Source organism: Alligator sinensis, unplaced genomic scaffold (genome assembly GCF_000455745.1).
Source record: "Alligator sinensis unplaced genomic scaffold, ASM45574v1 scaffold366_1, whole genome shotgun sequence".
Taxonomy (NCBI): Eukaryota; Metazoa; Chordata; order Crocodylia; family Alligatoridae; genus Alligator; species Alligator sinensis.
The window spans coordinates 5,111,593-5,124,926 of record NW_005841851.1 but is presented as its reverse complement, the minus strand read 5'-3'; the positions used below and the strand labels follow the sequence as shown (position 1 = coordinate 5,124,926).

The following is a 13,334-nucleotide window of genomic DNA, read 5'->3' as shown; positions in this document are numbered from 1 at the left end:
TATCCCAACTATGTAGTTGGTCCAATACAAGTTATCTCCCTAAGCATGGGCGAATCTAGGATTTTGAAAAAGGGTGCACATGGTGTGGCACATCGTCCCATATAACACAACATATATTTCTCCCGTTAAAGAGAAACTAGAAGCTTTACTTATACGGTAGGGACTTAGCACTATATTATTCAGTTTTAAGATCAAAGCAAAAAGCAAATATTGGAATGTGCACTAATTTCCTAGAGTATATATAAAGTTTAAAAAAATGAAGCATAGGCAAAAGTAGTCACAGAATATTGTATCATTAATGCTGTAGTCATTATAGTTAAAGTTAAATCTCTTATTCAGTTTCATAAAACAAAATCTAGCATTCTTGAGGGTCTTGACATTGCCTCCAATACTTCCCTGTCAGTTATTTTTACACCTGAGTTAATATTACTGTGCCCGAGTTAAGGTTCCTAAGTAGAGTTAAACAGTCTGCAGGGCTGTAAAATAGAAAAGAGACATTACCAGGAAGGGCTGCAGAAGAAAGGATAAGTTGAATAGTGAAACATCAGGACCATTAGAAAGGGGAGAAACATTAACAGGAGTCAGGGAGATGATAGAAGTCAATTGGCTCTCTCAGCACTACCTGACTAGAAATGCAGCCAGCCTTTGGTTTGAAAGTTTGGGTAAAGCAGGAATTAAAGGGTAGGGGAGGTGCAACTGCTCCACTGCCTCTCCCCCCGATCTGCCTCTGAACGTAAGAAATCCTTACCTCTTGCAGACTATTTAAGACTTAGTTGAGAAACAGAAGGCTCTTGGAGAGAGACAACAGCTGGAGAATCCAGATGGAACATGGCACCTCTAACAGATTTGACTCTTTCTTTCTCTTCCTTATCTGTGGCCTCTAGGGCTCAGGCTTCTTGGCCTGACCCACTGTACCTCCTACTCTGTTGTGGGTTGGTGTGAAGCAGGGGCATTAGCTCAGCACTTTCTGGGTCAGGGAAGGGGAAAGCAGGACACAGTTTCTGTTTTAGACTGTATTCTTTGCTAATTCCTGATTTATTTATTTTTTTTGCAAAAATATTTATTCTTACAGATATAAATATATATATACACGCACACACACACACACACACACACACACACACACATATATATATACACATATATACACACATGCCTGTACCTCTCCCAACTTGCCTTGTGACCAATATAGGTCACTTGGCAGTCCAAAACACACTTTTACAGTCACACCATTCTCATTCCAGTTACACTAACTGCAGTGTGTAGCCATGTACCTACACTCTCCATGGCCCCCATGCCTGTAGCTTCTGGGTCTGATTTTGGATCTCAGAGCCTTTTGTGTGACCGATGTTTTGCAGGTTGCCTTTAAGCAAAACCACGGGCCAGAGAATAGAGCTATGTCAGCTAAACTGCAACTAGAAAGGTGTTAACAAATACACAGTGTCAGCTCTCCTTGACACTTTCTGCAACTCCCACTAACCAATGTCCTCTGTTTTGTTTTATCTAGATATTGATGAATGTGAAAGTGGCTCCCATTGTTGTCAGCAGGACTGCAGCAATTCCCCTGGTGGTTATGAATGCGTTTGCTATGCTGGCTACAGGCTCCACACTAATGGCTGTGGCTGTGATGGTAAGCACCAATACTTGAGAGACCATGGGTGAGAAAGGCACTAGCTCCAACTCTGTTTCATCCTTTCATCCTTCTGTTTTGGGCTTATAGTTATGGTAAATTAATGATAACTGCTGAGTGGGATCTGGGAGCTTATTTTTATCAGTTTGTCTTAGATTTTTAGGAGGAAGAGAAAAACCAAACATGTGAACCAGACACAAATTAGCTGCTCCATAAAATCAACTAAAGAACATTAACAAGCATTACTAGCAAAGCTGAATCCTTCCCAGAATTTTCCAAAGATCAGGCATGTTAGTCTGGGCCCATCTCTACCAATGATTCATGCAACTGTCATTTTCTATTGCATGTAAATGGATAGTATTCTTAATAATTTTGGCACTGAAGTGGCCCAGGCAAGTACCTGTGTGACCATATAAAAACATAATTGGGAAGAGCATGACTCATGCAAACTCTTAAGTGAAAAAGTATGTCATCCTTCCAAATAACCCTAAAGAGCTTGGCATTTCTTCCAATTATTTCCTCCTAGCTAATGTCAGCTTTCCCATTAGTTCTGTATGAATAGCTCATTTAGCCAGTGAGTACAGTAAGCAGGTGTACTGTGGGGGGTTTGCACTTCCTAATTATACCCTGGTTTGTCTTGAGCATAGTAGTTCAACACCATTTGATGTTACCAACTAAAAGAGTATCCAGTTAGCCCAGTACCTTCAGGCTGGGAAATGGTGGAACTGATTATTAAAACTCATTGTCAAACAACTGTGGTTCATTTGTCACAAGCTTTGTTTATTTTAAAAGAAATATCCACAGTTTTTACAGAAGTTTAGGGCTGGAAGGGACCTCCTGAGATCATCAGGCCCAGCAAAGACTGCCGGGCTCAAATAATCCTAGCAAGGTGTGTGTCCAGTCTCCTTTTGAAGATCACCAGGGTAGATGCCTGCACCACACCACTCATGTCTGGTCACATGAACTGTAAAGAAGTTTTTTCTTACATCCAGTCTGAAAAGTTCTTCTAGGAGTTTATGACTGCTGCTCCTGGCTTTTACTTGGAGCATTTGGTGATTAGCTGTTCACCTAGCCCCGCCGATATATTTGTAACCTGAGAAGTTAAGGAATGAGGGAAAGTTACAAGTGAGTATTTTTGTGAAGGACTACCTTCAGCTGCAGAGGTACACAAAGTATTCACCTACAGTACCTGCATTGGCTGGGAATTGAACCCAGGTCTCCTACATGGCAAGCAGGAATTCTACCATTGAACCACCAATGCTTAACATTCAGTTGCCAATGCTTGACATTTTGCCTGTCTAGAGAAGTGAGACATTAAGAGGATATCTGTTTATCTGTGGGGATCTGGAGAGTAAATAAAATGCTTCAGGTAGGAGGAATGGCCGGTATAAATCCGTTCTAAGGCATGGTGAAAACAACACTGCAGTCCCCCGAGCCATCAGCCTACACTTTTCCTCAGCACAAAGTTCCTTTCAATTTAGAAAGAAATAGTGAGACTTGTCATCGGCCTCTGAGTTTTAGGTGGACCTTGGTGTCTGAGCTGAACCAATTCCTCTTCGGATCTGAACCTACAAGAATATTCCCTTTTGTGGCTTTTAGATGTGGATGAGTGCTCCTCAGACAATGGTGGGTGTGAACATACCTGTCAGAATCAGGTGGGTTCTTTCCAGTGCAGCTGCCAGATTGGCTACAAGTTGGATGAAGACCGGCGGAGCTGTATTTGTAAGTGGCATCTCATTTTCTAGAGATAATTAGGGAATGATACAAAGTGAGAACGCACATACTCTTTCTTGCCCTCTTCTCTCCTTTGCACTGCTTTCACTTTGAGTAATCCAGGGGCTATCACTGTAGAGAGGTCCAAAGTGAGATTTCTGAAGCAGTGTAGGGGATTTAGACACATGCCTTCCATTAGGGATGCATGTTTATGCCTGTATTGACTGCTTTGCCTGCATGCCATAGCAGAAATGTAACCCCTTTTTTGAACCCTTTGGAGCTGTGGAGAAAGCCATCATTCTTGACATCAGCTGCTCCTGTGAACCCTCTGCAGTTTACAAAGACATCAAGAAAACTATTTCCTTGCTGTCATGAATTTTACCTCCTACCAGAGCCCTCGGGGTTGAGATTTTCAAACCGGTCTATAGGATTTGGGCACACACTGAGGTGGTAGCTGGCTTTAGAGGATTTTCTCTTTGCTATATGATGGCGCAGGTCCTGGTAGCAGCGGAAATGCTGTGCAGAGGCCAGAAAAGGTTGAGAAAACAGTTAACAAACACGAGATGGACTGCCAAGCATCTTGAAGTTTAATTTTAGCCAACCCATTTTCACTTCACTTTCTGTAAGAAACAAATTTTATTGGATATTTCGAGGTGGTTGTATTTGGGTTATAAAAACTAAATTAACAGTAAAAGTAACTTTGCAGCTGCTCGAAATAGCTGTCAGACTGTTTAATTTAGCTGTCTCCTGGCAAATCAGCTTTCCTTGTAAATATATAAAATATTAGCTTTTTCTTTAGATTTTCTAAGGTATTTGGATGATAAGAATGATGTGGGTTTCTAGACTAACCGAAATGAACATGGGAGAGAAAGGAGAAATGGGAGAAGTAGAAAGAAGGAAGGAATAAATCACATTCCTCAATTTCCCCCAAATTTGCCTGTAGATCACAGGAAAAAAGAGTGCCTCTTTAAAGCACTAAGTCAATACAGAGCCATCAGCTGTAGTCAGATCTTCTGCTGTTTCCCTAGTGTCGTTTTTCTCCAGTTCATCACTCCTTCCCTCTTGTCTGGGCCGCTCCTGTTTGACTCGTGATGTGGATAGAGCTGTTTGCTGTTTCTCCAGCTCTAGGTGACTCCACAGAGGTTCTGGATGGTCAGCGCCTCATTATGTACCCTCTCCCTCATGTCGCCGTCCTGCGTGATGAACTCACACAGCTCTTTGAGGAAGACTATGAGTATGATGAAGAAGAGATGGAAGCAAGAGGAGAGCACACGCTTTCAGAAAAATTTGGTGGGCAGCAAAGCTATGTGACAAATCACTTCATTGATGCCTTTAGTAGTATTAGCACATTTGGGGCCAAGTTACATGTTCAACATTCAGGTGACTCTATCTGCACAGAGACTGCATTACTGTGTGGGGAAAGCAGTTTCTATTTAACCCACACAGGTTGGGGAGCGAGCTCAACTGGCATTGACTAATAGTTGTTTGTAAATGGAAAACTAGACCCCCCCCTTAGTTCTACAGATACCATCAATTATATTATTAAAATCTGAGCATGCACATTCATAAAACAGGGCTGAGAATTTTTTCCTTAAGGTCTTCAGCTGTTTATAGTTAAAATCTTATCTAAGCATGCTGGCTCATTGCCAGAAGAAGAAAATGAAACATCCATTTTTACTATTGCAAATTCTAGTGCATAATATGTCACCTCTGAGGAGACACCCAGGGTGAGACCTTTGGCCCCACTGATTTCAATACTGTCAGGATTTCACCCCAGAAACTCAAGGGTCTAACTAGTAATGACAAGAGCAGTCTTAAACAATGGATAATTTCTGTGCTCTGGTGTGCATTCCCTGACCTACTCCCCTTGACCCCCCAGCTCCATTGAGTCCCATGATGCTTGGATGTTTGCTGCAGATGTTATGTTCTTGAGCCTTGTGGGTCTGACTGCCCAGCTGCCCTCCACAGGTTGGTGAAGCAGCATATAAAATCCCATGTCCTTGTCTTCTGCTCTTGTTCCAGTTTGCTTGGAAGACACCTTTGGGAATGACTGCAGCCTGACGTGTGACGACTGCAGGAACGGCGGGGCGTGCAATGAGGAGCGCACTGGCTGTGACTGCCCGGAAGGCTGGAGTGGGATCCTGTGCAATCAGAGTGAGTGCCAGTGGAGACAGCAGGGGCTAGGAGAGAGACTGGGGGGCCTTCAGGTCTGTTAAATGTCACTTCCAAAAGCCAGTCAAAGAATAGTGAGAATACAAAACCCCAGCCAGCCACAAATAGCCAGCCCATTTGCCTGTGTTTGTTGGGTTTATATTGGCACAGCCTGGGCTCCAGTCACCAGACAAAATCCCCAGTAAAGTTCCTCATTCCTTGTTATCCTATAGATCCTCAGGGATTTCAGTCTACAGTCCAAGCCTGCAAGTGTGTGTATTTGGCATTGGATCTGAGCTCAGCGCCTAGACGGTGCACATAAACCTATTGGCAGTGAATTAGGCATTTTACCTTCTTTAAGACTCAAAACCTCTTTAAGACACAGATGGGCCTCCTTTAAATTCTTCCTCTCCCTCACTGAGCTTCTGGCTTGAAAGCTGTTGGCTGTTTAAGCAAAGGAATTCATTTCCCTTGTGCCTGTTAGAGGTTAGGCAGAACTGACCCTGGTTATCTGATGCCTGTTTCCAAAGTTGGCTATTAGTTGTTATCTGCAATTTCAGTTTGAGATACCTCTGTCAAATTTTGGCTCCCCAACCAAATCCCACTTCGTGTCTTAACCAACTAATTGGAACTGTATATTCAGGGTATTGTAAGGAAAGACTAGGTTCATACTTGCAAGCATTAGCAGAATTCCACGCTCCCTAGGCCAATTTACTCCTAATTAAGTCCTTTTAGGAAATCTCAACAAGATTCAGACCTTTGAACTGCAGAGAAGAATGCATAAAAATGAATAAAAAGTGATAGAATCTCACTTGTATCTTTGGCAGCTGGATTTCAGGATTTGTTGTCCCACAACTCATATCTTTCAGCAAGGGCATGAGCCAAAAGAGCTCATTTCCCCAGGGTTTTCCTTCCTGTAGGGTGGTGGGGTCACTGAAGAGAAGTGGAGAAGAAAGTGGAGCAGTTGGAGCCATCTGAAGAGGACCAAACCTCTGAACCTTGTTCTACTTCAGCTATGTTTTTTTATGCAATAGTTATGTCAGTTGAAGTTTTTAGCTCATTCTCATTGCTGATGTTGTTGAAGAGGTATGCTGAGCCACAGAAAACAAGATCCCTACCCAGGAGAGTTCCTAGTTTGGTTCAGATACAGTGCCTAGGAGACCAGGTCAATGCAAGAAGGGGAGAAGGACATAGCTGACCTGGAGGTGAAAGGAGGCAAGCAGCTGACTGTCAGTTAATGCCAAAACCTGTAATGTGGCCTTGTGCCTGTTGGAAAATGGTAATTCATCAAAAGTGGATTCTTTCACCAAGGCACTTTTGGCTAATCTTTCAACAGAACAAGGGTATCTTCCTATCTGCTCCCCTGCTCAGCTCCTCAGAAGCCTGCTGGAAGGACTGCCACAGGTCTGGGAAGCCAGGGTTTCCATGATCCACACTTTGGGAGCAGCTCCACCAGTCAGATCATGCAAGGCTCAAGAAACTTAAAGCTTCCAAACTCCCAGAGCAGCTGCCTTATCTGCACAGACCTCAAAAGCTGAGCAGTTGACAGCCTGGGAAGCCCCTGCTTTAGCCAGGATCCTGAGAGTCAGTACTTCTGGCTCCCCAGGAAGAAGCCTGAAAGCTGGAGAGCCCTGACTAGAGCCCTGTGGACCTCCTACATGGGTAACATTGCCTTTCTCCCCTCTGCCCGTCTTCTCCCCACAGCCTGCCCTGAAGGCACCTTTGGTCGAAACTGCAACTTCACCTGCCGCTGTGAGAATGGAGGCACATGTGATCCCATGACGGGGACCTGCCGCTGCCCACCCGGGGTCAGTGGAGAACTGTGTGAGGATGGTATGAGCAAGCTTCCTAGTATCCTGCTCCATGCAGCCATGAGAGCCACTCTTTGCACTTGTCCCTTCCAGAGGGTGACATTGGGAGGGGGCTGCTTGTGGACAGAAAGATTTATTCCCTGGGGAGAATGTAACAGACTTCAATAGCAACATCAGGCCCAACTGAGATTTGGTTAGACCTGCATGGTTGTGTGTGGGGTCATGGAATTGAGGCCATAACCTGGCCCAGTCCATGTACTTGCACATAAATGTGAACCCACAATGCTTCATGCACAGCCTAAGGAGGGCTGGGACTAAAGTGGGTGTAAACTTTCAGCTGTGAGATGGAGGTGAGGGAGTCTGGAGCCCACATCTCTTCCCTGAGTGGGTGACTGTGGGCAGACAGATGCATTCTCTGTCTGAATGTCCTCACTTGCATAATGGGAACGGTGACACTGACCTATGCGAGGGGTCATGCTGGTTAATGAGATCATGTTTATAAAGCGCATTGAAGAAGGAAGGCATTTTAGCAGGCCAGTACACATGGAGAGAGAGCAGAAGTCACAAATGCTAGATGTTGTCCCTGCCTTGCTGTCTTGCTTGTTTGCTTCTTGCAATTAGATGAGTTTTAGAGAAATTTGGGCCAGAACAAGAGGAAGAACATCATTGCTTAGTTGCTTGCGAGTCTCATTCCTGGAGCATGCAGGGCCATTTGTTTGCTTCGGGAAGTACACATTACAGTGAGACCTGATAAACAGAGACCATAGCCAATGGTGATGCTAGTGCCTCGCACATCAGAGCATTATCATGGGGCATGCACCGCCATGTGGCTGTCCCAGTTTGACCTGGTACCATTTAACCCTTTGGTTTAGACCATCACTGTGTGTGATTCTGACCAGTGCCCAGGTTCCCACGTCGTCCTGAGTTTGGGAAATTTTTCTTCTTTTTTTTTAATATGAAAAAGTATGCAAAGAACCCCTGGACTGCATTGCATTTCTAAGTAATATTTCAGCTTTAGCAGCTCAGGAAGGAGCTTCTGGGGCAGTGTGTGTGACGGGAACTGACCATTAGGAGGACACAGACTCATGAAGGGACCAAATGCCGAATTTTTAGAAGACCAAAGAAGTGAGCTTTAGGTGTCATTGAAGGAAAAAGTTTGATAAAGGCTTTGATAACAGCAATAAAGGCTTTGATAATAGTGGCTGCCTGAACTCGTGAGACAGGATCAGGGCATTGATATGGATGTGTATTCATTTGCTTCTCACTTTGGAAGGGTTAAAATGTAGGGAACATAATAAAAAAAAGGAAGAAAGAGAAAACCATGGAAACAAGGAGCCAATAAGAAATTCACTCAGGATGACCTCACCCCAATGGTTAGGAACATATGGAATCCATTATGGGAGGAGGCGGTGATGTAAAGTAGAAATGAGTTCAGGGGGCACCCAGAATTTTTTTCCCCTTTGGAACAAGGTGACTGAGGGGCTCCACAAGAAAGTAGGAAGGCAGGATTAAAGCAAACAGAAAGGGCCTGGCATATACTGCTGGCAGACATTTCCTGCTCCTAGACTGTCTGATATCCTTATCAGATGGGAGGAGAGTTGGGCGACTTATACCCATGCTGGCTGAAGTGTTCTGCTGACACAGGGTGTTTGGCATATGCTTCTAATAGTAAGTTCTTTAGCATAAAAGAAAATAGGCGTCAGCTTTTTTCCCTCAGTGTTGTTGTAAGTGATCAGCAGGGATGGCACAGTACTCTCCTTTTTTGGATATGAAGAAAAGGCCAAGCTGTTTGGAATAATACATTGGCTGTGGTCTTCCAGGGCAGGAACAGGTGCAGATACTTGGTGGGAGGAAGGTCCCAGGCGGTTTGCTGGTGGAGATATTGTCTGTGCTGCGTGGGCATTGAAAAAAGCCACAAGGCATTGTTCTCCCAGTGGCCTCTACTCCTGACCTGGTGCCTCTGCCTCAGTGCCTGCATTTCAACAGTTATGTATGTTTCTAGTTACGAAGCACTTAGGGGGCAGTGAGGTGAGAGGGGCTACAGAGACAAATTATTATTTGGCAGACAGGTTTCTCTACTTGTTTGCATTATCAAAGCATGGTTCTGTCTTCATTCAGGTCTGTCAGTGACCTGAAACTCAGGATGAGCTACTCCAGATCAAAGAGCTATCCATCACCTCCAGTATCCTGTCTGTTGTGTTGGCTAATAATACCTGAGACAGCCAAAATGCCTTTTAATGCTGTAAGCCTATTAACATGAGTGTGAAAAAAGTCTAGCCTTTCTGACCCCTACACCAACTGAAAGAGCCTGAGGTTTTTATTACTTGTATCAATATCTTTTCTTGCAGAGAACTCTTATCTCATCCATGGTCACAAATGTAATCCATCCTTTCTTTCCAATCTAGCTCTGCTGTTTGCCTGCAGTCCCAGTTTATCTTTGGGCATTGATTGTGACCCAGTCGTGTTCTTGGCAAGCTCTGCTGTGAGTGCTCCTGTCAATGATGGGTGCTCAGATGCTGATTGTTCTCATCAGAGGCTGTCTCTCTGTTCCTAGGCTGCCCTAAGGGCTTCTTTGGGAAACAATGCAGGAAGAAATGCAACTGTGCTAATAGAGGCCGGTGCCATCGGATTTATGGGGGCTGTCTCTGTGATCCGGGCCTGTATGGGAGATACTGTCATCTAGGTGAGTTTGTCTCCCCATTAGCACTAGACTAAGGTCCCTCTCTGGGTTCCCTCTGAGCAGACTCAGACCTGGGTGAGGATTGTGTTCAGTTGCTGAAAGCACTTACCAGTTGTTTTCCATTGTGTCTAGCTTGTCCCAAGTGGGCTTATGGCCCTGGCTGTTCAGAGGAATGCCTTTGTGTGCAGCAAAATACCCAGGACTGTGACAAGAAGGATGGCACCTGTCGATGCAAGCCTGGCTACCACGGCAAAAGGTGTCAGACCAGTAAGTGCTTAGGCATCAGGGGGCATTGAGGGGAGTACTTCCTGAAGATTTGCACACCTCCTCATTCATTTTCTGGTGAAAAACCAGGCACTGCTGTGTCTCTATGCAAGCACAGCCTGGTAGTTTGATTGGGGCAGGCCCTGTGGGCAGCCTCAGTCCCCTAAAGTGTCGGGTGTTGCACTGCTATCTCTGAGTACAAACTTCCTGTCCTTGTTTGCTGTGGCCTCAGTCCGGCCAGGCCTGTGATGTCAGGCTGGCAAGATGCTGAAATCTGGATGTCGGCACTCAGCAGAGCAGTCTCTGGTGCTTGGAGCCTAGTGCTCATTCCCCAAGCTGCCTGCTCACATGAAATGCTCTTTCTTTTTTCCAATTGTTAATAGAGTGCGATGCTGGCTATTATGGGATTGGCTGCAAGAACAACTGTAACTGCCACCTTGGGGTGGCCTGTGACCACGTGAGCGGAGAGTGTCAGAAAGAATGTCCTGCAGGCTTCTACGGAGAGAACTGTGACGAAGGTACACACACGAGGCTGGGGTAGTGGGCGTGGAGGTGGTCTACAATGAAGAATAAGCATAAATGACATCCCTCTTGTCAAGAATTCAGCTCACTGCTTTGATGGATGCTACACAGCTTAGATATTGCAGCAAAGGAGACAGCCTAGGATCTGAGAGAAGAGTGAGGCAGGCTATGATCCCTTCCAGCTAGGGACATTTTATTATTGTCTTGTGTTGGTGTGACTGCAGTGAATGGGACCTGTTTAAAAGCAATACTTATCCCCTTAATGGAATACAGTTGTTAAAAGAGCACAGCCAGTAACTTTTTTATGTCCTATAGACAGAAGGTAAACATTTTCCAAGTCACTTCAGTGCCCCTCAGCAATTTCAAATCCAGCATCCAACACTGAAGCCCCAGAATTGTGTGCCTCTGCATGGGTCTGGCTTCTGCATGCCTGCTTACTAAGCAGTTACACAGCTGTGCACACAATTTGCCCATGACTGTACTCTAAAGCTCAGCTTCTATGTTTCCTTTTATCTTCACTAAAGTGCTGGTGAAGTTCAGGAGCATCTGGGAAGCTGTTCTTTCTGAGCTTCCAGGCAAGCCTCCTTCCCAGATTCTTGTATTCGCTATTCCAAGTCTCCTTTTTTGCCCATGCAGAGACTGATCACTCTCCAAGAGCCAGTGGAAGCCTCCCCTCTCTATCAGATCCCTAGCAGGACTGAAAGAAAGATTTCGCAAGTATTCAGGTTTCCAACCCCACTACAGCAGATCTAATAATCTAATTAAATCCAACCCCACTACAGCAGATCTAATAATGACCTGAGCTCAGAAATGGCTTGCGATGAAAAAAGAACTGCCCCAGGCAAGCCTGCACGGAAGCACGGAAGTCTCTTTAAAGTGTGCAAGGAGGAAAGTCATATATAATCATTCTTAATCAGGGAAGCAAGACCTCCATTTGCCTTTCTCTTGCTTTATGGGAACTTTTACTTTTGTAGATAGTATGGTTGTCTTTTTTTTTTTTTTCCTCCTTTAAAAGCTCTTCATTTTCAGGCAATCCATCCTGGCTGGAATGATAAGTCATAGTAAAGTAAAGTAGTAAAGTTTCTTTGATCTGCAAGAGGAACAGAATATTCTTTCATTACAATGATATTAACAATTAGGGCTGTGCGAAACAGCACCATTTCATTTAAACTTCCTTTTTGCCATTTCAAAGGGACAGTGTTTCTTTTCAGTTTCGAAGTACTGTTCCGTTTTGTTTCGTCTAAGCTGTTTCGATGTGTTTTGACATTTTGCCCATAAGCTATAATGGGGAATGACAAAAATCTCTATAACTTTGTCATTTCTTTCCTGATTCAAATGAAAACAGCAGGGATGGTAGCCCCTGCTCAGGCCACAAAACCTGTCAAGTTTCAAGGAGATAGGTGCAGGGGTTTCTGGGAAACTGCACCTCAACTTGTTCAGAGGAAAACGTGTGTCATTTGTAAGTGTGAAGGCACAGAGAAAACTCAGTTCAAACAATGCTTTTTATGCTGTTTTTCCATCCCTTCACTGGGATTGAAAGGGACCTCAGGGAAGGATCACAGTTACTGACCAGCTACAGAGTCAATATCAGAGCATTCTTCCCCCCTCTTCCCCCTCCCTCTCCTTAGTTTCTGTTTAGCTGCAAGCAAAAAAAAAGCCTGGCCTGGAAACTCAAAATGTTTTGAAACTTTTGAAACATTTCAAGTGCCCTCGTTTCATTTCAGAGCTTTTGAAGCCTTTTGTTTTGTTTTGATTTCGCTGTTTCAAGCTCGAAATGTGTTGAAACAGCTTTGAAATGAAACACCCGTCAAAATTTTGCACAGCCCTAATTAACATGTATCCTACTGCCCCCATCCAGTCCTACCCACAGGGTTCTGCTCTTTGGGAAAGAGAATTAGGCAGAGCATCACAACTGAAATTTGCAGCTCTTAGGGGAAGGCAACTGTAATACTGCCCTTAGCAAGGAGTACTTGGCTTTCTCATTTTGTAAGAGATGTGCACATCACATTTGTGTTGCAAATAAGCTGTTAAAGTGAGCGTAAAAAAGCTGCAAGGCCCAGTGGTGCATGTTGGGGGATTGTTGGGACTGTTGAGTTGTCAGGTGGGCTTGAAGCCAGGATAAATGGGTTTGGATGGCAGGGAGGGAAATGAACAGGGGATAAATCACTCTAGATCGGGGCAGGCAAAATATGGCCCATGGGCCAGATCCGGCCTGCCAGGCCATTCTGTCCAGCCCATGGGGCCCCTAAAAAATTTAGAAAATTTATATTTATCTGCTCCTGGCTGCCTGTCAAAAATGACAGGAGATGGGGCAGTAGGACCCAGGGGAAGCCGGCAGGACCCAGCAGCAAGGCCATTCTGGCCCTCCCCAATCCCTGCCCCCCGCAACCGGAAGCATCTGCCAGCAGCTACTTTCACTGCTTGTCTGTGTGCCAGCTGGCTGTTCCAGCACCACGTGGCTCCTTGCTGCATCACTGGACTGCGGGAGCATGGGGCTGTACCTCAGGGCCAGGAGCAGAAAGGAGTGTGTGTGTGTGTGTGTGTGTGTGTGTAGTGAAGGAGG

General features: G+C 44.9%; 1 protein-coding gene and 1 non-coding gene across 7 annotated transcripts in view; one reads left to right on the top strand and one right to left on the bottom strand.

Annotated features, from left to right (window-relative positions):
* Nucleotides 1-13,334, top strand: part of MEGF6 (multiple EGF like domains 6) — a 323,257-nt gene that overhangs the window by 270,258 nt on the left and 39,665 nt on the right. For 5 of the 6 annotated variants that reach the window (XM_014523349.2, XM_014523344.2, XM_025212112.1 and 2 more), the window contains 8 exons: nucleotides 1,508-1,630; nucleotides 3,230-3,352; nucleotides 4,466-4,633; nucleotides 5,366-5,497; nucleotides 7,199-7,327; nucleotides 9,860-9,988; nucleotides 10,118-10,252; nucleotides 10,633-10,767. In XM_014523349.2, the coding sequence (XP_014378835.1) occupies nucleotides 1,508-1,630; nucleotides 3,230-3,352; nucleotides 4,466-4,633; nucleotides 5,366-5,497; nucleotides 7,199-7,327; nucleotides 9,860-9,988; nucleotides 10,118-10,252; nucleotides 10,633-10,767 (1,074 nt within the window). The remainder of the gene's footprint in view (nucleotides 1-1,507; nucleotides 1,631-3,229; nucleotides 3,353-4,465; nucleotides 4,634-5,365; nucleotides 5,498-7,198; nucleotides 7,328-9,859; nucleotides 9,989-10,117; nucleotides 10,253-10,632; nucleotides 10,768-13,334) is intronic. The other variant, XM_025212106.1, reaches the window with a different exon arrangement.
* TRNAG-GCC lies at nucleotides 2,821-2,891 on the bottom strand. The gene has a single exon. It is a non-coding gene; the product is annotated as a tRNA-Gly (tRNA).